Source organism: Megalobrama amblycephala, linkage group LG1 (assembly GCF_018812025.1).
Source record: "Megalobrama amblycephala isolate DHTTF-2021 linkage group LG1, ASM1881202v1, whole genome shotgun sequence".
In the NCBI taxonomy this organism is placed as follows: domain Eukaryota; kingdom Metazoa; phylum Chordata; class Actinopteri; order Cypriniformes; family Xenocyprididae; genus Megalobrama; species Megalobrama amblycephala.
The window spans coordinates 23,349,892-23,376,077 of record NC_063044.1 but is presented as its reverse complement, the minus strand read 5'-3'; the positions used below and the strand labels follow the sequence as shown (position 1 = coordinate 23,376,077).

The following is a 26,186-nucleotide window of genomic DNA, read 5'->3' as shown; positions in this document are numbered from 1 at the left end:
AATTCATGCACATCAGCGAGGAAACTTTGCTGATGTGGAGGGATTACGCCAGCATGAGTATGTGGCGATGCCGCCCATTGACGAGACGTTTGCGAACTATCTCGTCACGGGCAGCGCACCGTCACTGAAAGCTCCGGTCCTGCCGTCCAAACCCCTTAAGGTGACATCATGTTTGAACGGCAAGGGCAGGATCTGTCCCCTGATGCGGTGGCTAAGCTGCGCCGCACCACAGATCTCACTCTCCGGGCCACCAAGCAGACGGCCGCCTCGATCGGTAGATCTATGGCGGCCATGCTGGCCATGGAGAGACATCTGTGGCTGAACATGGCAGACATCGGGGAGAAAGAAAAGGGCCCTTATCTTGTTGAGATAGATAAGTTATGCATTTTTTGCTAGGCCCCACTTTCTAGAACTTTGTCAATAAGGAAAATGTGCTTTTTCCTCTAGGCCACTTGTTGTATGCCACAATCAAGTTGAGTTGACACTACTATCAGTTAGTTTTTGTCCTCTATGGCTTAGCTCAGATTTGAGAATCTGTCTGGAAGAACTATTTCCTTTTTTGAAATGATATATAGCTTAGAATGTAGGCCTGTTGTCACATAGCCTCTTTCTAGTTAGCATTGGCTAGGTTAGCATGCTTTAGTTTGATCATTTTATGCTCACATTGTTTACACTGCCACAGGTTGTGCCACGTGTTTGTTTGAAGCGTAGGCCCTATTGGCCTCCTTTAGACCGTGTTGGCTCCATTGGTTCCCTTTAGCCAATTATATTTCATTGCCTGTTGGAATGTGTATTAGTGGTAGCTCAGGATTAGCTTCCCATAGTTTTCCTGTAGCTTGGTTCCCTATTAGATCACGAGCTGTTGCCACATGCGGCGTGAATGGGTAGGCCCTCTTCGGCCTCCCTTCTTGTCCTGTGATGATATGGTGTGCATCTCTTAGTGTTCCAATTAGACGGCTGCCTCTTGGCTCTGATTTGGTCGGCTCTGAGGAGTCGAGTTCCTTGTCAGTTCACTTGTTGGCACAGTCTGGTATACCTTACAGTTGCTGTAAGCCACCTGTTACTAAGATCGTTGGCCCTCTTTAGGCCTTCTTTTTTAGTTGACTGGCTGGCTGTATATTTACAATGGCTGAACGGCACTTGTCACTAAGACTGTAGGCCCTAGGGGCCTCTTTCTTGGCTGACCTGCTGGCGGGATGCCTAGAATCTGACCACTTCAAAAGCACGCCTGACCTGGGTGAACGGGCCACTTCAGGCCCCTTTGAGTTGGGAGGTAGCGTTTGTGTATTTCTTCTGAGGAAGTTTTTTATACACTGCTCTTTGGTGGTCTAGATATGGCAGCCACTTGCTGTTGCCATGTGCATACTAAGGTAGGCCTTCTTCTCGGCCTCTGGTGTAGCATTTGGAGTTCAGCTAAAGTACTCTTCTCGCTGTAGGAATGGTGTGGGTCTTCCGAGTGCTTTGAGTGGCTAGCCCCTCAGTAGACTGTAGTAAACCTTACCGAGGTTTGGTTGTTTCACTACATCTGTCTCACTGAGCCTGATGGATATGCTAGTTGAGCCTCAGCCACCTAGATGTCTAAGGTGGATCTATTATATGCTCCTAGTAAAGGCTAATAGACTTATTGTAGTCATATGTCTAATGGTTTTTAGGCCTTATCGGCCGCCTTTCTCAACCTAATGGTATATGTTGATGTGTATTTAAATCTGAGGATCTTTGCACACACTGTTGGCCACGGGCCCAGACGGTAGTTAACCTCCTTTGTGTCGGTTAGTATCATTTCTGGTGCCTAAGAACACTGCCATGAGCTGATGCCACGCATCTGTCGAGGTGACAGGCCCGTATAGGCCTTCTTTGACTAAGTAATGGTGTATGTTGTACTCCTCTTGCTGAAAGAGTAAAAGGTGTTTTTACTGAGTACACTGCTCGTTGGTTCGTGTTGGGTAGAGTATCATGCAAGCAAACAAAATGTTCTGTCTACTCCAGAATAAGACAGATGTTCCGGGTGGCTCCTCTAGGCCACCTTCTGAATATACTTCTGTTTCACATCTAGCTTTTGTCATGCTGTAGGCCCCTCTTCGGCCTCCATGAATGTTTGGCTATTGCATGGTCTACCTGTTAGGTGAGCTTTGTACTTCCCTTTTGGGTTGTGTACATAATAGTGCTTAGCTCCCTAAGCTGTCTAGGCTGGTTTGTGCTCCCCTGAAGAGTCAGGTATTGAGTGCACAGCCTCCTTAGTGCGTTAATCAGGCGCTAAGTAGATCCTAGGATGAGCGGATTACACTCCCCTCGATATGAGGGTTCATAGCACTCCAGCTGAGTTCTGCTCTCCAGGATGCCGTCTCTACGCGCAGGTTTGAGTTGCTCCTGCCCTCTTGCAGTCACTCTTTCCCACACCCTTCTGTGAAGGATGCGTTTCTGAGATTCTGTGTTCAGACAGGGATTGGCTAAGACTTAGCATATCTTACGATAAGACCAGGTTGGCCTCCCTGGTGGCATTGAGGGTGACGCTGTCCCCTCTAGTGGCTGGTCGGGGTCCCCTTTGGCTCCCTGACCTCATTCCCTAGAAGAGACCACTCTGTCTGCGGAGGAGTTGGTTTCAGAAGCTTTTTACCGGCCTTATCAGGCCTTCTCTCCTTGAAAAAGGGAACATCTCAGGTTACGTATGTAACCATAGTTCCCTGAGAACAGGGAACGACACTCTGCGTTTCTATGCCATGCTTGGGGCTGCCTGCGGAACAGTCCCTCAAAGACGATGAATACTGACTGCTTCCATAGGCACGCCTTTATACTTCCGGGTCGTGCCATGTGACTGTCGCCGGCCCATAGGATTGGAGTTTTTGGTAGTGAGGTTTCAAAACACCGGGGCACGTGGACGTTCCCCTTTGCGTCATTGAACGCAGAGTCTCATTCCCTGTTCTCAGGGAACTATGGTTACATACGTAACCTGAGACGTTTTTCCTCTTTGTCGCCATCTCTGTTTAAAACCTGCAATTGCAGTGATTAGTGGAGTTATCATCTTTACATGGGTTGTACTTCGGCACAGCTCCTCAGCAGATGAATCTAATGTTTTAGGAGCAGGTGCATCTATGTGTGGGGGAGCTGTCAGGAGTTCTACTTACGGAACGAACGCAGCACCAGTTTCGTTTTTTACCGTAAGTTTAATAGGGAAGGCGTAGGACATTCAGCGTAAGCGTTATGAAGAATGCGGAAGCAGAAAGTGTGTTCAAGGCGATATTTTGTTTATAAAGCATAAACGGTTGTATTGTTTTCGAAAATGACCGATCGATTCGTTAGATAAGACCCTTATTACTCATCTGGTATCGTTTAAAGCCTTGAAGCTGATCTGAAACTGACATTTGGACCTTCAGTCTGTTGGTAGCCATTGAAATCCACTATAAGGAGAATAATCCTGGAATGTTTTCCTCAAAAACATTAATTTCTTTTCGACTGACGAAAGAAAGACATGGATATCTTGGATGACATGAGGGTGAGTAAATTTATCAGGAAAAGTGTATTTAAAAGTGGACTAATCCTTTAACCTGTCCAGCAGAAAAATAGCCATCTCCCTTTGGTCACGCCACCTTTCAAAAGCCCTGCCGACATTTATTCTTTTTTTGCATGAACCTGGTCGCTTTCTCTTTACTTTTTAACACAGTTACCAGTGATGATTGTCGTTTTGAACTTTCTGGGTTACACGCCACCATCCCAAGTGTAAATCCATTCCAGCTACTGTAAGAAGAGGCTACAAATGATGCGCTACAGGAGTATCCACCGCACACGCCATGTAGCCTACTAGCCATGACTCCTTTCTGTTTACTGACGTGACGTAATGATGCAAAGACAAACGTCAGCAAACTCATATTTCCCATGAATTTACATTTACATTAATTCATTTGGCAGACGCTTTTATCCAAAGCAACTTACAAGTGAGGAACACAACAAGCGAGTTGTCATGACGAGGCAAATAGACAAGAAGTGCTCACAATACAAGTTATAGGCAGTGCTCAGAGTATCATAAGCTACAATAGAGAGATTAGAGGAAGTGAAAGGATGGGTATAAGAATATAAGTTTTTTTTTTTTTTTTTAAGATGAGGTTAAGTGCTCACGAAAGAGATGAGTTTTCAACTGTCTTTTGAATGTTGGATTGGGATTCTGCATTCCGGATGAAGGCAGGAAGATCGTTCCACCAGCAAGGAACAGTGAACGAGAATGTCCTGGAGAGTGATTTTGTGCCTCTTTGTGATGGTACCACTAGCCTTTGCTCCTTTAGTGAGTGGAGGCTTCTGGTAGGGGTGTAGACTCGTAAGAGTGAGTGGAAGTAGGAGGGTGCTGAGCCTGTGATAGATCTGTAAGCGAGCGTCAACGCCTTGAATTTGATGCGAGCAGCAAGTGGTAGCCAGTGCAGAGTGATAAAGAGAGGCGTGACGTGGGCTCTTTTGGGCTCGTTAAAGACGAGACATGCTGCAGCGTTCTGAATCATTTGTAGAGGCTTGATTGTGCATGATGGGAGTCCAGCCAGAAGAGCTTTGCAGTAATCAAGCCTAGAAATGACCAGGGCCTGGACAAGAAGTTGGGCCTGATTTTCCTCATGTGGTATAGTGCAAATCTGCATGACCGAACTGTCTTTGCAATGTGGTCTTTGAAGGTCAATTGGTCATCAAGGATTACTCCAAGATTTCTGGCCAAATTTGATGGGTTAATTGAGGATGTACCTAGCTGGATGCTGAAATCGTGATTTAGAGTCTGATTGGCAGGGAAGATGAGAAGCTCCATCTTAGCCAGGTTAAGCTGTAGATGATGTTCTTTCATCCATGCCGAGATGTCCGCCAGACAGCTTGAGATTTGAGCAGCTACTGTGGGCTCGTCTGGTTGGAATGAAAGGAAGAGATGTGTTCATATCAGTATCCATCAGATTATAAAACATTATTACAAGCTTACCGTTGTGAATCAAGCTAAGGTAAGGAGACAGTTTTGAACAGTGATTGGTTATGGCTTCGCTCAGTAATTAATTTTGGATCATTTTTAACAAAAAAAATTTACGGACAGCAGCTTTAATTAGCCGACAGAGATTAAATTCCCAACATGCACTAGGGGTTGAACTACTTCAGATTTGTTTAAAGTCGGCATTTATGTGATTAAAGTCGAGTCAACGTCGACTAGTCGATGATGACGTCATTAATGAACAAATGAGCTATTAGAAACGTACAATAATAAATTCACAAAATTTCATCAAATAGAGCTTGTGTTTAATATGATAGTTTAATCCTTACATCTACTGCAATACAGTATGTTGTTAGTCTGGAGAGTATTTAGTCCGTCTCTACCCGCCCCTTACAATCCCTCATTAAAACTATATGAAGACAGCCAGATGTATACTAATAATGATGTGCCATACTCCATGTTCACAACAGTTCTTTTGTCTTTGGTTCGTTATATTTCTCACAGATTTCTGCTCGTCTTAAATCAGATACAGATAAAGTAGCACAGTAAAGATTACATTTATATGAACACATTAGTGACAGAGTTGATTCTACATTCATCCGATCAATATTGAGAATCCAGATGGTATAATCAATCATGTCTTGTGGAGCGCTCTTGGCGATTGCATTTATTTGTCATTAACTGTTTGATATGGAGCATAAATGTGGACTTCACAGATTTCTGATCCTGTTTTGCCCTCTATAGGCCATGACCAGCGACTAGTCGACTGGAAACCCACTGTACATGTCTTTATTGTTTTATTTATTTATTTTAATATTTCATCTCTCCCAGATTTTCTGGCTGTAATCTCTCAGATCAGCATTGTGAAATTGTGTCATCAGCTCTACAATCCTCAAACTCTGTCCTGAGAGAGCTGGATCTGAGTTACAATGACCTACAGGACTCTGGTGTCAACTTCATTTCTGATGGACTGAAGAGTCCAAACTGTCAGCTGCAGATACTGAGGTATTTAAGAACATATAAAGTACAATCAGATGGTCACAATGTTCATGTGTGTCTGTAAATGATCTGAGTGTTGATTTGTGTTTTCTGCTCTCTTTCAGTCTTACTGGCTGTAATCTCACTGCTCAGTGTTGTGAAATTGTGTCTTCAGCTCTACAATCCTCAAACTCTGTCCTGAGGGAGCTGGATCTGAGTAACAATGACCTACAGGACTCTGGTGTCAAATTCATTTCTGATGGACTGAAGAGTCCAAACTGTCAGCTGCAGATCCTGAGGTATTTAAGAACATATAATGGATAAAGTACAATCAGATGGTCACAATGTTCATGTGTGTCTTTAGATGATCAGTCTGTTGATGTGTTTGTTCTGCTCTCTTTCAGACTTGCTGGCTGTAATCTCACTGCTCAGTGTTGTGAAATTGTGTCTTCAGCTCTACAGTCCTCAAACTCTGTCCTGAGAGAGCTGGATCTGAGTAACAATGACCTACACGAATCTGGTGTCAACTTCATTTCTGATGGTCTGAAGAGTCTAAACTGTCAGCTGCAGATACTGAGGTATTTAAGAACATATAAAGTACAGTCAGACGGTCACAATGTTAATGTGTGTCTTCAGCTGATTTGACTGTTGGTGTTTCTTCTGCTCTCTTTCAGTCTTGTTTGCTGTAATCTCACTGCTCAGTGTTGTGACAGTTTGTCATCAGCTCTACAATCCTCAAACTCTGTCCTGAGAGAGCTGGATCTGAGTAACAATGACCTACAGGACTCTGGTGTCAGCTTAATTTCTGATGGACTGAAGAGTCCAAACTGTCAGCTGCAGATCCTGAGGTATTTAAGAACATATAATGGATAAAGTACAGTCAGACGGTCACAATGTTCATGTGTCTGTGCATAAGTGTCAGTTTCAAAACATCATACCATACCACAATAGTATTTTTAATAAAAGGATTAGTGGCTTTTTTCAATTTGGGCAGGGGAGCGGAGTACAAATACAAATTTAGTGGTAAAGGAGCATCCACAATCCACAACCAAGGGGTAGTATTTTCATTTGTAAACCAAAACATTGCTGCTCTAAGTTGAGCTGCCCAGTAATACCACTTAAGATTAGGCAACTGAAACCCTCCCCTTTTATATGGTAAATACAAAAGAGAGAGCCTCAGCCTAGGACGCCCAGATGAAATTTGTGAAAATCTTCCTCATATTAATGAAAAAATTATGTGGAGGGGGTAGGGGAATTGATTGGAATAAATATAAAAATTTCAGGAGAACATTCATTTTTAATATATTGATACGTCCAATCTGAGAAATTGGTAAAGATGACCATTTATTGATTGATTCAATGATTAATTTAGTTATACCAAACCAATATACCAATAATAAACCAAATTGTTTAGGTCTGGGGTAATATTAATACCAAGATATCTAAAACTTTCCTGAGCATTTTTAAAGGGGGACTGGATGGGAGGTGTAAGATGCTCTGATTCTTTAAGAAATAAGATCATGGATTTTGACTCGTTCACTTTATAACCTGAAAAAATTCCAAAACTTTTAATTAGACTCAGTAAAGAAGGGACAGAGGTTCTTAAGTAAGATCAAAATAATATAATGTTGTCAGCATATAATGGCAGTTTATTTTCAAGACTGCCAATTGTAATCCCTGATATATCATTATTTCTTCGTACTGCAATAGCTAAAGGTTCAATTGCCAATGTAAAAAGGAGTGGCAAAAGAGGGCAACTTTGACGTGTACCTCGATAAAGTAGAAATGGTTTAGAGATTATATTATTGGTCAATACCTCTGCTGTGGGATTTGAATATAGAATTTTAATCCATTTTCTAAAGTAAGGACCAATACCAAAGCGGGAAAGGGTGTCAAAAAGATAGGCCCACTCCACTCTATCAAAAGCCTTCCTGACGTCTAGGGAAAGTAAGGCCGTATCCGAGGCTCCTTTTTTACATGTGTGATATTTAACAAACAACGTATATTATGAAAGGCTTGTCTACCCTTTACAAAGCCATTTTGATCAGGATCAATATATAATGGTAAAAACGTATCAAGTCTGCTGGCTAAAACTTTGGCAATTATCTTGGTGTCTGAATTCAAAAGACTAATAGGTCTGTAGGAGGCACATTTTGTAGGATCTTTCCCTGGCTTAAGAATTAAAGTTATAAGGGCTGAACGCAAGGAAAAAGGAAGTTCTTCATTGTTGAAAGACTCATTAATCATATCAATCATTGGGGTTACTAATTTGTTATGAAAAATCTTGTAGATGTCAATAGGCAGGCCATCGGGGCCTGGAGCTTTCCCACTATTCATACAATTAATGGCTGCACTCAAGTCTGCCTCTTCAGTTGGTTGATCCAGTGTTTTGGAATCTTCCTCAGGTAGCGGGCATAACTAAATTTCGTCCATAAATGTTTTATAAAGATGGGTATTCACAGGAGGTGTCGATTTATAAAGATCTTGATAATAGTTTCTAAAAGCATTATTAATTTCAGTTGGAATCATGGTCTTTTGTCCATTTGTCCAATAGTTTCTATTTCATTAATGACTTTTCCATTTTGTTGAGCCTTAATTCTCCATGCCAATAGCCTACCATCCTTTTCTCCTTGGTCATAATACAATTGTTTAAGCCTTGTTATATTAGCCGCAGCCGTATTGGTAGAGAGATTATTCAATTCTGCTTTAAGTAGTAAAAGGTTATGTCTCAGATCAGGAGTACCTTGTTTGAAAATTTCTTCTTCTAAGTCCTTAATACTCTATTCTAATTCAATCATTTTGAGGGAAGATCTGTTTGTTTTAGAACTAGTGAAGCTAATCATTTATCCCCTGATATAGGCCTTGAATGCCTCCCATCTTATTGAGGCAGACGTCTGGTTTGTGTTACATTCAAAAAATATGTCAATATGATTACCTACAAAATCAAGAAACTTAGGGTTATGTAACCATTTCGTGTTCAGGCGCCATCTAGGTGGGTTTTTAATTATGGTTTTAAGAGTATAATTCAGCGATAATGATGCATGATCAGATAAAATAATACTACTATATTTACAATCAGATATACAGTCAATCATGTTTTTTGAAATAAGAAAATAGTCTATTCTGGAATAAGTATGAAAGGATGCGGAATAGCAAGAAAATCTTCAGATATCACTTAAATCAAGGTCCTTGATGTATTGATTAATTATGTTCCTGCTTTGAGAATGCAAGGTATTAATTCCTGTGGACCGGTCCAAGTTAGGGTATAAGGTACAATTAAACTCACCAGCGACTATTAAGTTGCCTTGACGAGAGGACAGAATTAAGAAAAGATTATGAAAAAACATTGGTTCATCTGTATTAGGGCCATAAATACTTACAAGATTGCAATATTCATTGAGTATCCTACCACTGATAATAACATGTCTACCCATTGGATCGCAGTTAGTTTTAAGAATATGAAATGTTACTGATTTATGTACCAGCACAGCTACCCCTCTTGAGTGTGATCCATATGAAGCTGCTATAACCTGACCTGGCCATCTTCTATGCAGTTTATTGACTTCGTCAGACAGTAGATGTGTTTCCTGCAGGAATAATATTTTGGAGTGGACTTAACTCTGTTCATCACTTGTTTCAATTTGATTAAATTAGTCCCCAAACATTCCAAGACGTCAATATAAGACTAGAAGAATTAGACATTCATTACAAAATTGAATATTCGATATATTTTGGTAGTCTAAACATCAAAATGACCTACATAATAAACATCAAAATGACCAACATACACCATATAACAACTTTGGAGAATACAAAAATGTACCAGAAAAAAAAAAAAAAAAAAAAAAAAAAAAAAAAAAATATATATATATATATATATATATATATATATATATATATATATATATATATATATAACCAAATAAACGTGCAAACAAATTTAGGAAACAAACAAATTAACCCAGCACATGCGCTACAACAAAGAAGCGCATGGCAAACATCCCTTCTTCCACGACTAGAACAGTTACATGCCCCAACGGTCCTATAAAAGGAACGCTACGTGGTTGCTGAATTAAGAGAAGAAGTAATTGTATCCAAAACCTTAACATGTGAAAATTCAAAATAAATGCTCTCATATACCTTAAATGTTATGACTGTTTAACCAAAAGCTTTTGACTACTCAATTTTAACTGTCTGTAACTAAATCAGAATCAGCCCACCATAAAATCCAAAATGAGCCACCTTACCAACTTTTTTTAGACTAAGGGCAGACTTGCAACAAAGAAAAAATCAGAACAAAATTAAAGTTCAGTCCAAAGTTTGTTTTGAAATATTAAAGAGCAGTCAAACTTTAATGCAAAGCATCCCAAAAAAAAAGAAAAGAAAACCCAGCTAGGCTACTCTGTAGTAGAGTGGTCGGCATCACCGACATCTTTTTGCAGGTCCACGATGAATTTGTTTGCTTCTTCAGGAGAACTGAAAAAATGACGACGGTCTCCGCTTGGCGGGGAAAATCATCCTTTAATTTATCTTCCTCCTTCGGAACTCTTGCTTCACCTCCTCAAATTGCCTTCGTTGTTTCTGTCGGAAGGTGGATGAAGGGAGGACTCAAATTGCGGTGAACAAAAAAAATAATAAGTTTATTCAGGACCAAACCTGACACACACAAATGAAACAGTCAAAGTACAGGTGGCAGTGTGAGGAAACTGGTGGCTCTCGTGGTATCTGCGCACACACAGCAGACAGGGGCAGGAGAGACCACTGAAAAAAGCAGGAGAGCAGATGACCCAGCAGAGGACGAGTACGAGCCCAGCAAGAGAAAATACTTGCATGAAAACTCCTCGTCTAAGGGTCCTGAACACAAAGAACAAACAGGTGAGACACAGAGCAAAACGTAGAGCAGACACGTAACATCCACGCGACATGAAGTGATCAACTGACAACAAGGGGAGACACAGCTGGGCATATAAAGGGTAAAGGGAACGAGCGACAGGTGTGGGAGATCAGCTCGTGATTAAGCACCCTAGCACTGATTGCTACAATCACGAGCTGCTGAAAATTGACAGGACAAGATAAACAACAGGAAGAGCCAGTGTCACACCCTGAATAGTGACAGAACCCCCCCCCTCAGGGACGCCTCCTGGCGTCCCCAGAGGACTCACCATGACGCCGATGGAATTGGTCAATAAGAGTGCGGTCCAGCACGTCCCGAGCCGGAATCCAGCATCTCTCCTCCGGACCATAACCCTCCCAGTCTACCAGATATTGATGACCTCTGCCCCTCCGCCTCACATCAAGAAGTCGCCGTACCGTGTAGGCAGGTAATCCCTCGATGAGTCTGGGGGGCGGTGGAGCAGAGGTCTGGGGCTGAAGTAGGGAGCGAATAACGGGCTTGATTTTGGAAACATGAAACACCGGATGAATTCTCTTAAATCGGGGGGGTAATTTAAGTCGAACCGTCACCGGGTTAAGCACCTTGGTTATGATGTACGGTCCAATGAATCTGGGTCCCAGTTTACGTGCGGGAAGTTTGAGAGGAATGTCCTGGGCTGACAGCCAAACCTTTTGTCCACACACGTAAAGTGGGGGCTTAGAACGGTGACGGTCCGCCGACGCCTTGTTCCTTTCGCCAGTCCGAGAAAGGGCTTCTCTGGCGAGCCTCCAAGTACGAAGGCACCTCTGAATGAACGAATGCGCGGACGGAACAATGGCGTCGGATTCTTGGGAGGGAAATAATGGGGGCTGGTAGCCTAAACAGCACTGGAAGGGTGATAATCCCGTAGATGAGACCGGGAGTGAGTTATGTGCGTACTCGACCATGGTTAACCTGGAACTCCAAGTTGACGGCTCTGCCGACGCCACACAGCGCAGGACTCTCTCCAAGTCCTGGTTGGCTCGCTCAGCCTGACCGTTCGTCTGCGGGTGATAACCTGAGGATAGGCTCGCCGTCGCCCCCAGCTGTCGACAGAATTCTGTCCAAAACCTTGACACAAACTGGGGACCCCTGTCAGAAACCACGTCCACCGGGAGGCCATGAATGCGAAAAACGTGGTCTAAGACAATGACCGCTGTCTCCCTCGCTGAAGGTAATTTGGGGAGGGGAATAAAATGAACCGCCTTCGAGAACCTGTCCACCACGGTAAGAACCACGGTATTGCCACTAGACGGGGGTAGGCCCGTGACATAGTCCATGGCTATGTGTGACCAGGGTCTTGAAGGGATTGACAGCGGTCGGAGTAGCCCTGCTGGGGTCGATTAGAGCCCTTACCCACCGCACACACCGGACAGGCCGAAACGAACTCCCGAGTATCCCGCGCTAGTGAGGACCACCAGAACCGCTGCTTGATTAACGCACACGTTCGAACCGCTCCCGGGTGGCAAGCTAGACTGGATGAGTGGCCCCACTGAAGAACGGCAGTTCGGACCGACTCCGGCACGAACAGCAGACCCACTGGGCACCCCGCGGGAATCGTGACGTCGTGTAACGCCTCACGGACCCTGGACTCCACTCCCCAAGTAACCGCCGCGACCACCTGGCTGGGGGCCACGATGGTCACCGGGGAAGTGGGACTAGCCTCAGCCTCAAAAATCCGTGAGAGTGCATCGGGCTTACCGTTCTTACTACCGGGCCGATAGGAGATGTTAAACAAAAACCGGCCGAAGAATAATGCCCAGCGAGCCTGCCGAGAATTTAGCCTCTTAGCGGATCAAATATATTCTAAGTTCTTGTGGTCGGTCCAAACTAAGAATGGAACCCCAGCGCCCTCTAACCAGTGACGCCACTCCTCCAATGCCAACTTAACAGCCAGTAACTCTCTATTCCCAATGTCATAATTCCGTTCCGAAGGAGTAAGACGACGAGAAAAGAATGCACATGGGTGTACTCTGTCGTCCGAAGGTGACCTCTGAGACAAAACTGCTCCCACTCCTACCTCTGACGCATCAACCTCCACAATGAATTGACGAGACGGGTCGGGGTTAGTGAGAATCGGAGCCGAAACAAAGCGGCTCTTTAGTTCTTCAAACGCCTTTTGAGCCAGCGTTGACCAACAGAAACGAATTCGTGTGGAAGTGAGATTCGTCAGTGGTAGGGCGACCTGGCTAAAGTTCCGAATGAATCGCCGGTAAAAATTGGCAAACCCCAGAAATCGCTGGACCGCCTTGCGATTATCTGGGGTGGGCCAATCAGCAACAGCCTTTACTTTCCCCGGATCCATTCGGATGCCTTCAGGCGACAGAACGAAACCCAGGAACGGAACCGACCGTGCGTGAAACTCGCACTTCTCCACCTTAGCGAATAAACGATTCTCGAGTAGCCGCTGTAACACTCGCCTGACGTGCTGAACATGGTCGCGCTCGTTCTGGGAGAAGATCAGGATGTCGTCGAGGTAAACAAATACAAACCGGTCGACCATGTCTCTGAGCACGTCATTGACGAGTGCCTGGAAGACCGCTGGGGAGTTTGAGAGTCCAAAGGGCATGACCAAATACTCAAAGTGACCTGTAGGGGTATTAAAAGCGGTCTTCCACTCGTCCCCCCTCCTAATCCGAACTAGGTGGTAAGCATTGCGTAAGTCCAGCTTCGTAAAGATGGTTGCTCCCTGCAAGAGTTCGAATGCTGAAGACATCAACGGCAAAGGGTGGCTATTCTTTACCGTGATGTCATTCAGCCCCCGATAATCTATACAGGGACGCAATGATCCATCTTTCTTCCCCACGAAGAAGAACCCCGCCCCGGCCGGAGAGGAGGAAGGACGTATTATACCGGCTAATAGAGAATCGCTGATGTATCTTTCCATGGCCTCCCTCTCAGGACCGGAGAGCGAATATAGGCGCCCCTTAGGTGGAGAAGTGCCAGGTAATAACTCTATCGCACAGTCGTACGGGCGGTGCGGAGGAAGAGATGAAGCTCGGGACTTACTGAACACCGCTCTCAAATCATGGTAAGCCTCTGGTACACCCGCCAGGCTCACCGGTTCCTCCTGTAACACAGAAACAGACTTTAAAGGGGAAGAAGCAGACACCAAACACTGAGACAAACAGAATGGACTCCATGCCAATACGGAATTAAGAGCCCAGTCGATGTGAGGGTTGTGCTTAACCAGCCAAGTGTGCCCCAAAACCACTGGAGCAGAAGGAGAATGAATTAATAGGAAACGAATCTCCTCAGCATGATTCCCAGAAATGGTGAGGCTAACAAGCCCTGTGGAATGAATAATCCTTGTGAGAGGGGTATCACAAAGTGTTCTGGCTGAAATCGGCTCAGCCAAGAGAGAACATGAAATGCCCAACTGCTTGGCCATTCCAATATCCATGAAATCACCCTCTGCCCCAGAATCAATTAAAGCCGCCACACGATGGACCGCCCCCCCGACCTGCAGTAAAGCCGGGAGAGTGGATCGACCACCAGACGGCAGTAGCGTGTTGGTAACGCTCACCGTGCGTCGTCCTCTGAAGGATGAGCGTCGCCCCTTTAAGGGACAAGCCGCAGCCATGTGCCCCGCCTCCCCGCAGTAGAGACACAAGTTATTGGCGAGGCGATGGTGCCGCTCCGCGACAGTCAGATGAGCTCTCCCGATCTGCATGGGTTCCTCCTCAGAGAGACCGAACTGCTGTGATGCAACCACTCCTGTGTTTTGTGCGTTGCTGACAGATCTGTGAGGGAACCCCGCCCTTCGATGCTGAGAACGAAGGGAAATCCGGTTGTCAACCCGGATAGCGAGGTCCACCAATCCGTCAAGTGTAGGGGGTAATTCCAGTGAGTAAATCTCATCCTTAATGTGTTCAGCTAAGCCATGAAGAAAATGGTCCCACTGTGCTTTCAAATTCCACCCACAGGACGCTGCGAGTGTGCGGAACTCGATTGAATATTCCGATACGGACCGGGTCCCCTGTTGTAACAGCGACAATGCCCGTGCCGCCTCGGTTCCCAGTGACGAACGGTCAAATACCTTGCGAAGCTCCGCTGAGAAATCCTCATATGAACTGCAGCAATCGTGCTCATTGTCCCACATAGCTGTTCCCCACTCTCTAGCAAGCCCGGCCAGGTGCATGATGACGAAGGCTACCCTTGATTTCTCCGTCGAGAAGCAGGAAGGCTGTAGTGAAAAAGTTAATGAGCACTGTGAAAGAAATGAGCGACATGAGTTCGGCTCACCGGAATATGGAGCAGGTGGATTAAGGCGGGGTTCAGATCGGCGGGGGTTCGCCCCCTCAGTGTCAGGTAGACCTGGTGAAGTGGGATCAACAGGAGGATGCGGCTGAAGCCGTTCGAGCCGCTGGGTAACCTCGGCTAGCTGGCGTGACATCTCCGTCATAGCACGATGAGAAGCTGACAACTCCTCCTGCTGCCGTCCCAACAGAATGCCCTGCTGAGCAATAGCTCGTCGTAATTCTAGTTCGTCCGCTGAGTCCATCTGGGTCAGTTGATTCTGTCGGAAGGTGGATGAAGGGAGGACTCAAATTGCGGTGAACAAAAAAAATAATAAGTTTATTCAGGACCAAACCTGACACACACAAATGAAACAGTCAAAGTACAGGTGGCAGTGTGAGGAAACTGGTGGCTCTCGTGGTATCTGCGCACACACAGCAGACAGGGGCAGGAGAGACCACTGAAAAAAGCAGGAGAGCAGATGACCCAGCAGAGGACGAGTACGAGCCCAGCAAGAGAAAATACTTGCATGAAAACTCCTCGTCTAAGGGTCCTGAACACAAAGAACAAACAGGTGAGACACAGAGCAAAACGTAGAGCAGACACGTAACATCCACGCGACATGAAGTGATCAACTGACAACAAGGGGAGACACAGCTGGGCATATAAAGGGTAAAGGGAACGAGCGACAGGTGTGGGAGATCAGCTCGTGATTAAGCACCCTAGCACTGATTGCTACAATCACGAGCTGCTGAAAATTGACAGGACAAGATAAACAACAGGAAGAGCCAGTGTCACACCCTGAATAGTGACAGTTTCAGCACCTCGGACAATAGATCAGGGAAAAACATAATGTGGTGATTCTGGAACATCACTGTACCCTTTTCCCGAGCCGCTCTCAGAACTCTGACTTTGTCAGCATAGTTGAGAAATTTTAGTATCATCGTTTTTGGCCTTGACAATGTGTTTCCAATTTGTTTACCGCTGTCGGGTAACGTGTGCACGTTCAATGATCACTGGGGCCAGGAAAATGTAAGCGCCAAGGAGCTGAGGGAGCCAATTTTCCAAAAATGAAACAGGATTATTTCCCTCAGCTCCCTTCAGAAGTCCCAGAATCCGAATGTTAGAGTGCCAGCTTCTGCATTCGGCCATGTCCAGAGCAGAGGCAATGTCCGAGGCTGTTTTTTCCAAGTTTTTCAACCCTTCCTTGAAGGCTGTTAATGTCATCTTCGGCTTGGCTGATTCGGCTCTCAGCTTCGGTAAGTCTCTCAGTAAAGGTTGAGAAATCCTCTTTCTTCTTTCATCGCTGCCAAAACCTCCTTGTATTGCGACGACAACTCAGTCTTCAGACAGTTTATAGCTGAAAGTATTACACTGTTATCTGGTTCTGTCTTACACTGTTATCTGGTTTAGTTTCTGTCTCAGAGTTAGCATTGGCGCCAAACTGTGCGACATCTTCAGAAGTGGAACCTTCGTCAACAAACGTATCCATATTGTCTTTTTTATCCCTTTTTCTTTGCGGTTGCGAAGACATGTTGAATGCTTTGCAGAGCGAAAAACAGAAAAGAAAGTGTAGCTTTGGGTTATCGGGTCTAAATAAAATATTTTAAATGTGGATAATCAGAGAGCGTTGAAAAGCCTGAACGCTCAGCAACCTGACATAACCATAATCATGTTAGTTTTCTTTATTTTACAAAAAGCACAACATTTTGTTTTTACTCTGAGTGTACACAAATAAAAGAAGATATTACACAGATTAAAATGGTGTATAACTCTTAATTGTATGTGCAACATTAACGGAGTATTTTGAGTCTCTTTCACACTGGTAAGAAAAAAACCGCGGTGGTATCGCCGGCGATACCCTCAGACCTCAGAGTGTTAAAGTCAAAGGGTCCTCTTCAGCATTAGTAAGGGCACAGAACTAAAGCTTTCTTAGCTCTAAAGCATCAACTAAGTCCTTACTTCTGTCAGGGAATCTTGGCCACTGATCTTGGTCAGAAGAAAGGAATGAAGGGCCTTGACTCCAATGGTTAAGCTTGGCTAGATCAGTAAGGCTCTTGCCTCTGGTGATGTCAACAGCTGGATTGCTGTTCATGTCAACATAGTGCCATTGTTCAGGAGTAGAGTGCTCTAGGACAGGAGTCTCCAAACTCGGTCCTGAAGGGCCACTGTCCTGCAGAGTTTAGCTCCAACCCCAAACTCTGCAGGACAGTGACCCTCCAGGACTGAGTTTGGAGACCCCTGTTCTAGGATTTCAGTAATGCGATTAGCAACAAATACGGTAGCGACAGGTATCTGAATTAGGGATGTTGACGATTAATCAAAGATTGATTAATTGCCGATAATACATTTAATCGATGAAACTAATCGATTGTCGATTAAGCATGTTCATGCATGTGTTTGCTGCTCAACCGCGAAACGTAAAGCAGACAGGTTTTGTGCAAATGGAAGTTATAATATTTTGTTTATTTGGTGCAGGCCTATCTATAGGCTATCTGATTTATCTCATATAAGGTGCATTTGGTTAAGAATTAACACGTGCCTTGATCAGCTTCAGTGCGCGCAGCTCAAATAGCAATGCACAACTAATAAAGACTATGATTGGGACTGTCATATTACGTAACATCAATGAGAAAACTATTTTAATAAATCGTTGTGAATTCATTGGGTTTAGATGCCTTTTTTAAGTGCGTTGTTCCAGGAAGAGCACGTTCACAACAGTACACATTCTGATAAGCATGCACCTGAGGCGGCGTTGTTGACACGTTGTTTTAGTCGTTATATTTGATTACTAAATAATTAATAAATGATTAATCACATCGACTCATTTTACAATCCTACTAGCCCTTTATTTAGATTCAAATCCCTTGTCATTCTTTGTTAAGGAACATGGCATTTTGAGCAGCATTTGTAAACCCTGTCATGTTGCTTATATGCCACTACAGTAAACGCATATTGCAGTATTAAAGTTAACGATTAATCAATTAATTAATCATTAATTTAAACAACAATCGATCATGGAAATTTGTGTAAATCAACATCCCTAATCAGAATGAGTCCAGTTGAGGACAGTCATTGAATCAGACCACAGTTTTGTTTGCTGAATAAGCAGGTCAGGTTCCCTCTGCAACAAATTTGCTAACTGAACCCCGGTGAGGGCAGCACACAATTCAAGATGAGGTATGGAATTTGATTTAAGAGGGGCAACTCTTGATTGTGCCATCACAAAGGAGACTAGAACTTCACTGTCATGGTTTACAATCCTCAGGTAGGCTACTGATCCATAAGCTTGTTTAGAGGCATCACAAAATACATGCAACTCTCCTAATGGAATTACCATGAAGTTCAACAGGACCATATGATCTCTGAAGAGCACATGCAATTAACTTTACTATTTATCTGCTTCACACTATGGCCCAATTCCATAACAACCTCCTTCATCTCCAGTAAGAGCGAGTCACAAGATTCAGAATAACTCTCTGCAATAGATCAGGCACTGCTCTAGACTGGGGCTGAGGAAACTGAAGGACTGGTACGAGAAGGCTTCGAACTAGGAAGTGTCCTCTCATAGTCCTCAAGATAGACTAGAGGCTTGGTCTGTCTTGAAGACTAGAAGATACATGTCATTGGCTAACTGATTGATCTTGGTCCATTGGAACACTCAGCTTCGGCTCGAAGGACCTTTAAATGACTCTTAGGGTACTGCACAACAGGTCACAACAGGCGGCAGCTGTCAAAGTGGGTGGGGCTTCAGTGACATCAAGAGTCTCATAGGAATTTTCATGTGCATCTGTAGATGATCTGACTGTTGTGCGTCTAGATGATCTGACTGTTGTGTGTCTGTAGATGATCTGACTTTGTGTGTCTGTAGATGATCTGACTGTTGTGTGTCTGTAGATGATCTGACTGTTGTGTGTCTAGATGATCTGACTGTTGTGTGTCTGTAGATGATCTGACTGTGTGTGTCTGTAGATGATCTGACTGTGTGTGTCTGTAGATGATCTGACTGTTGTGTGTCTGTAGATGATCTGACTGTGTGTGTCTGTAGATGATCTGACTGTTGTGTGTCTGTAGATGATCTGACTGTTGTGTGTCTGTAGATGATCTGACTGTTGTGTGTCTGTAGATGATCTGATTGTTGTGTGTCTGTAGATGATCTGACTGTTGTGTGTCTGTAGATGATCTGACTGTTGTGTGTCTGTAGATGATCTGACTGTTGTGTGTCTGTAGATGATCTGACTGTTGTGTGTCTGTAGATGATCTGATTGTTGTGTGTCTGTAGATGATCTGACTGTTGTGTCTCTAGATGATCTGACTGTTGTGTGTCTAGATGATCTGACTGTGTGTCTGTAGATGATCTGACTGTTGTGTGTCTGTAGATGATCTGACTTTGTGTGTCTGTAGATGATCTGACTGTTGTGTGTCTGTAGATGATCTGACTGTTGTGTGTCTAGATGATCTGACTGTTGTGTGTCTGTAGATGATCTGACTGTGTGTCTGTAGATGAGCTGACTGTTGTGTGTCTGTAGATGATCTGACTTTGTGTGTCTGTAGATGATCTGACTGTTGTGTGTCTGTAGATGATCTGACTGTTGTGTGTCTAGATGATCTGACTGTTGTGTGTCTGTAGATGATCTGACTGTGTGTGTCTGTAGATGATCTGACTGTGTGTGTCTGTAGATGATCTGACTGTTGTGTGTCTGTAGATGATCTGACTGTTGTGTGTCTGTAGATGATCTGACTGTGTGTGTCTGTAGATGATCTGACTGTGTGTGTCTGTAGATGATCTGACTGTTGCGTGTCTGTAGATGATCTGACTTTTGTGTGTCTGTAGATGATCTAACTGTGTGTTTATAGATCATCTGACTGTGTCTCTAGATGATCTGACTGTTGTGTGTCTGTAGATGATCTGACTGTGTGTGTGTAGATGATCTGACTGTGTGTGTCTGTAGATGATCTGATTGTTGTGTGTCTGTAGATGATCTGACTGTTGTGTGTCTGTAGATGATCTGACTGTTGTGTGTCTGTAGATGATCTGACTGTTGTGTGTCTGTAGATGATCTGACTGTTGTGTGTCTGTAGATGATCTGATTGTTGTGTGTCTGTAGATGATCTGACTGTTGTGTCTCTAGATGATCTGAATGTTGTGTGTCTAGATGATCTGACTGTGTGTCTGTAGATGATCTGACTGTTGTGTGTCTGTAGATGATCTGACTGTTGTGTGTCTGTAGATGATCTGACTGTGTCTGTAGATGATCTGACTGTTGTGTGTCTGTAGATGATCTGACTGTTGTGTGTCTGTAGATGATCTGATTGTTGTGTGTCTGTAGATGATCTGACTGTTGTGTGTCTGTAGATGATCTGACTGTTGTGTGTCTAAATGATCTGACTGTTGTGTGTCTGTAGATGATCTGACTGTGTGTGTCTGTAGATGATCTGACTGTGTGTGTCTGTAGATGATCTGACTGTGTGTGTCTGTAGATTATCTGACTGTTGCGTGTCTGTAGATGATCTGACTTTTGTGTGTCTGTAGATGATCTAACTGTGTGTTTATAGATCATCTGACTGTGTCTCTAGATGATCTGACTGTTGTGTGTCTGTAGATGATCTGACTGTGTGTGTGTAGATGATCTGACTGTGTGTGTCTGTAGATGATCTGATTGTTGTGTGTCTGTAGATGATCTGACTGTTGTGTGTCTGTAGATGAGCTGACTGTGTGTCTCTAGATGATCTGATTGTTGTGTGTCTGTAGATGAGCTGACTGTGTGTGTGTGTGTGTGTGTAGATGATCTGACTGTGTGTGTCTGTAGATGAGCTGACTGTGTGTGTGTAGATGATCTGACTGTTGTGTCTCTAGATGATCTGACTGTTGTGTGTCTAGATGATCTGACTGTGTGTCTGTAGATGATCTGACTGTTGTGTGTCTGTAGATGATCTGACTGTTGTGTGTCTGTAGATGATCTGACTGTGTGTCTGTAGATGATCTGACTGTTGTGTGTCTGTAGATGATCTGACTGTTGTGTGTCTGTAGATGATCTGATTGTTGTGTGTCTGTAGATGATCTGACTGTTGTGTGTCTGTAGATGATCTGACTGTGTGTCTGTAGATGATCTGACTGTTGTGTGTCTGTAGATGATCTGACTGTTGTGTGTCTGTAGATGATCTGATTGTTGTGTGTCTGTAGATGATCTGACTGTTGTGTGTCTGTAGATGAGCTGACTGTTGTGTGTCTGTAGATGAGCTGACTGTGTGTGTCTGTAGATGAGCTGACTGTTGTGTGTCTGTAGATGATCTGACTGTTGTGTGTCTGTAGATGATCTGACTGTTGTGTGTCTGTAGATGATCTGATTGTTGTGTGTCTGTAGATGATCTGACTGTTGTGTCTCTAGATGATCTGACTGTTGTGTGTCTAGATGATCTGACTGTGTGTCTGTAGATGATCTGACTGTTGTGTGTCTGTAGATGATCTGACTGTTGTGTGTCTGTAGATGATCTGACTGTGTCTGTAGATGATCTGACTGTTGTGTGTCTGTAGATGATCTGACTGTTGTGTGTCTGTAGATGATCTGATTGTTGTGTGTCTGTAGATGATCTGACTGTTGTGTGTCTGTAGATGATCTGACTGTTGTGTGTCTAAATGATCTGACTGTTGTGGGTCTGTAGATGATCTGACTGTGTGTGTCTGTAGATGATCTGACTGTGTGTGTCTGTAGATGATCTGACTGTGTGTGTCTGTAGATGATCTGACTGTTGCGTGTCTGTAGATGATCTGACTTTTGTGTGTCTGTAGATGATCTAACTGTGTGTTTATAGATCATCTGACTGTGTCTCTAGATGATCTGACTGTTGTGTGTCTGTAGATGATCTGACTGTGTGTGTGTAGATGATCTGACTGTGTGTGTCTGTAGATGATCTGATTGTTGTGTGTCTGTAGATGATCTGACTGTTGTGTGTCTGTAGATGAGCTGACTGTGTGTCTCTAGATGATCTGATTGTTGTGTGTCTGTAGATGAGCTGACTGTGTGTGTGTGTGTGTGTAGATGATCTGACTGTGTGTGTCTGTAGATGAGCTGACTGTGTGTGTGTAGATGATCTGACTGTGTGTGTCTGTAGATGATCTGACTGTGTGTGTGTGTAGATGAGCTGACTGTGTGTCTGTAGATGATCTGACTGTTGTGTGTCTGTAGATGATCTGACTGTTGTGTGTCTGTAGATGATCTGACTGTTGTGTGTCTGTAGATGATCTGACTGTTGTGTGTCTGTAGATGATCTGATTGTTGTGTGTCTGTAGATGATCTGACTGTTGTGTCTCTAGATGATCTGACTGTTGTGTGTCTAGATGATCTGACTGTGTGTCTGTAGATGATCTGACTGTTGTGTGTCTGTAGATGATCTGACTGTTGTGTGTCTGTAGATGATCTGACTGTTGTGTGTCTGTAGATGATCTGACTGTTGTGTGTCTGTAGATGATCTGACTGTTGTGTGTCTGTAGATGATCTGACTGTTGTGTGTCTGTAGATGATCTGATTGTTGTGTGTCTGTAGATGATCTGATTGTTGTGTGTCTGTAGATGATCTGACTGTTGTGTGTCTAGATGAGCTGACTGTTGTGTGTCTGTAGATGATCTGACTGTTGTGTGTCTGTAGATGATCTGACTGTTGTGTGTCTGTAGATGATCTGATTGTTGTGTGTCTGTAGATGATCTGATTGTTGTGTGTCTGTAGATGATCTGACTGTTGTGTGTCTGTAGATGATCTGATTGTTGTGTGTCTGTAGATGATCTGACTGTTGTGTGTCTGTAGATGATCTGATTGTTGTGTGTCTGTAGATGATCTGACTGTGTGTCTGTAGATGATCTGACTGTTGTGTGTTTGTAGATGATCTGACTTTTGTGTGTCTGTAGATGATCTGACTGTTGTGTGTTTGTAGATGATCTGACTTTTGTGTGTCTGTAGATGATCTGATTGTTGTGTGTCTGTAGATGATCTGACTGTTGTGTGTCTGTAGATGAGCTGACTGTGTGTGTCTGTAGATGATCTGACTGTGTGTGTCTGTAGATGAGCTGACTGTTGTGTGTCTGTAGATGATCTGACTGTTGTGTGTCTGTAGATGATCTGACTGTTGTGTGTCTGTAGATGATCTGACTGTTGTGTGTCTGTAGATGAGCTGACTGTGTGTCTGTAAATTATCTGACTGTTGTGTGTCTGTAAATTATCTGACTGTTGTGTGTCTGTAGATGAGCTGACTGTTGTGTCTGTAGATGATCTGACTGTGTGTGTCTGTAGATGATCTGACTGATGTGTGTCTGTAGATGATCTGACTGTTGTGTGTCTGTAGATGATCTGACTGTTGTGTGTCTGTAGATGAGCTGACTGTGTGTCTCTAGATGATGTGATTGTTGTGTGTCTGTAAATTATCTGACTGTTGTGTCTCTAGATGATCTGACTGTTGTGTGTCTAGATGATCTGACTGTGTGTCTGTAGATGATCTGACTGTTGTGTGTCTCTAGATGATGTGATTGTTGTGTGTCTGTAAATTATCTGACTGTGTGTGTCTGTAGATGAGCTGACTGTGTGTGTCTGTAGATGATCTGACTGTTGTGTGTCTGTAGATGATCTGACTGTTGTGTGTCTGTAGATGATCTGACTGTTGTGTGTCTGTAGATCAGGGGTTCCCAAACTTTTCAGCCCACGACCCCCAAAATAACGATGCCAGTGACTCGCGACCCCCACTATCCTCGGAGGTGGTTAACGAGTTGTGCACAAAGGCGAACACGCACTAACGCATGTTTCACACATACTCTGTTTGCAGTGCGCATTTTTTTCTGTGCCCATATTAACGGATTTCACACTGCACGCGGATGCGGTCCGGCAGTGCGTTCCAGGAGCGGTGCGTCTGCAGCAGTGCAGCGATCATTTACGCGCCGAGTCTATTTTTGCTGTGCTGCACAGCGCTGAATTAAAACGACAGCGCACTGTTCGCATTAAAATAAACATGTATTGACGCGAAAAAACTAGTAATTTCATCATAGATTCATAGTTCAAAGTCTCTGTTACACAGTTTAAACACGGCTGCCTCGGGTAAAGCAAGGAAAATAACACCTTACCAGGCATTTAGGTGAACAAGGAGACATAAACAATAGCACTCGCCTCTGAAGGTGGAAAAACAGTTCTTTATGACCTGAGGGATTTATTGTAAAAAGATTTAAAAGGAAAGAAAAGACGAGAGTCGCCTGTTTTTGTCTATTTTAAGTTTTTGATTTTAACATAAAGCTTACGTTTAAATGTTTTGCCACTTGCGTGAGCAATATATAAATCTAAAGTATTACTTCAGATAAATATAAAGTAATGAAATGAATAAAACGTTTAAATATAGTGCGTTTAAACGTGACATCTATGAAATATAGTGTAGGCCTATACAAAGAGAATCGCTGTGCTGACAAGCCATATTCAGTAACAACTTTTGGATTTGAAATAAAAATAAGTAAATTTTGTGTTTGTGATACACAGCCATGGATCAGTTGCGCACTGCAAACGCGGCATATGTGAAGCGCGTGCTTCTCCGCTCTCCTCCGCTGCCTCCCTGCGTTTTCTTTTTTGATCGATATTAACCAACGTTTCATTTTGACAAAAATAATATCCAAAGCTTAAAGCCTAAAGAATTACGTGCACATGTCTTAATGTTTAACATGTTGCAGTAAACTGACCTGCTGCAGCTGATGCTGTTGCTACTATGTCATTAATCTGTCGTAATCACCTCAGGAGTCACGGCCAAGCGAAAGGAAAATCGAAAGGTTGATGGCTTTTTTTATTTGCATGGTTTTTGTTTTTAATTTAACTACTATTTTTAGTATTTTGTGACAATTATTGATAGAATATACTATTTCTAATCGTTTAATTATTTTTTATTTTATTATTATTTTTTTTTTTTTTTGATTTCTGGAAATCATCTCGCGACCCCTTCCTCACTGTCTCCCGACCCCGACTTTGGGAACCACTGCTGTAGATGATCTGACTGTTGTGTGTCTGTAGATGAGCTGACTGTGTCTCTAGATGATGTGATTGTTGTGTGTCTGTAAATTATCTGACTGTTGTGTCTCTAGATGATCTGACTGTTGTGTGTCTAGATGATCTGACTGTGTGTCTGTAGATGATCTGACTGTTGTGTGTCTCTAGATGATGTGATTGTTGTATGTCTGTAAATTATCTGACTGTGTGTGTCTGTAGATGAGCTGACTGTGTGTGTCTGTAGATGAGCTGACTGTTGTGTGTCTGTAGATGATCTGACTGTTGTGTGTCTGTAGATGAGCTGACTGTTGTGTGTCTGTAGATGATCTGACTGTTGTGTGTCTGTAGATGAGCTGACTGTTGTGTGTCTATAGATGATCTGACTGTTGTGTGTCTGTAGATGATCTGACTGTTGTGTGTCTGTAGATGAGCTGACTGTTGTGTGTCTGTAGATGATCTGACTGTTGTGTGTCTGTAGATGAGCTGACTGTTGTGTGTCTATAGATGATCTGACTGTTGTGTGTCTGTAGATGATCTGACTGATGTGTGTCTGTAGATGAGCTGACTGTTGTGTAACTGTACCATTCTCCACTTACGATTCGGCACGCACTTGCAGCGCAGTTCAACTCAAATGACGACACATCTATAGGCTAATATGGTTTCTTGAAAATAGCAATGTGGAAGACAGACAGAGTTCAGATGATGTATGTTTCAGTTGATGCGCATTCTGGCTTCCCAAAATGTTGCAACAGTGATTATCAGAAAGCGTGAACAAAACAGTCACTCTTTGTAAACTTGGTTCACTGCAAGTGCCGTATGCTCTAATGTCCAGTCATTACGCTATCATCACCCGGGTGTTGATAGTGCGCGAGCGCAGGTGAGACCTGAACAGCACATGTTGCTATCAGTTTAAACTAAACTCATTTAAGCCTTGCTAATTTAAATATTTAAGAGCAAGACGCGAACGAGAACTTGTGCGCTGGGAGAAGATTTGTGTGTGTGCGCTCATCCGAAGCACGCACACGCTTATTTCAGACATGTCAACATGCCCGTCTTGGCGAGTATCCTAGCAAACATAGTCGGTTATGTCTTAAGTAAACGTATA

The 26,186-nt window shown here is 43.6% G+C and overlaps 1 protein-coding gene across 9 annotated transcripts in view; it reads left to right on the top strand.

The window, feature by feature from the left end:
- Window positions 1-26,186, top strand: part of LOC125243964 (NACHT, LRR and PYD domains-containing protein 12-like) — a 283,026-nt gene that overhangs the window by 224,113 nt on the left and 32,727 nt on the right. For 3 of the 9 annotated variants that reach the window (XR_007179189.1, XM_048153851.1, XM_048153861.1), the window contains exons 4-7: window positions 5,777-5,950; window positions 6,049-6,222; window positions 6,328-6,501; window positions 6,598-6,771. Coding sequence is in view for 8 of the 9 variants with exons in the window: in XM_048153851.1 (XP_048009808.1) it covers window positions 5,777-5,950; window positions 6,049-6,222; window positions 6,328-6,501; window positions 6,598-6,771 (696 nt within the window). In the remaining variant the exon portion in view is untranslated. The remainder of the gene's footprint in view (window positions 1-5,776; window positions 5,951-6,048; window positions 6,223-6,327; window positions 6,502-6,597; window positions 6,772-26,186) is intronic. The other 6 variants (XM_048153874.1, XM_048153883.1, XM_048153868.1 and 3 more) reach the window with 5 other exon arrangements.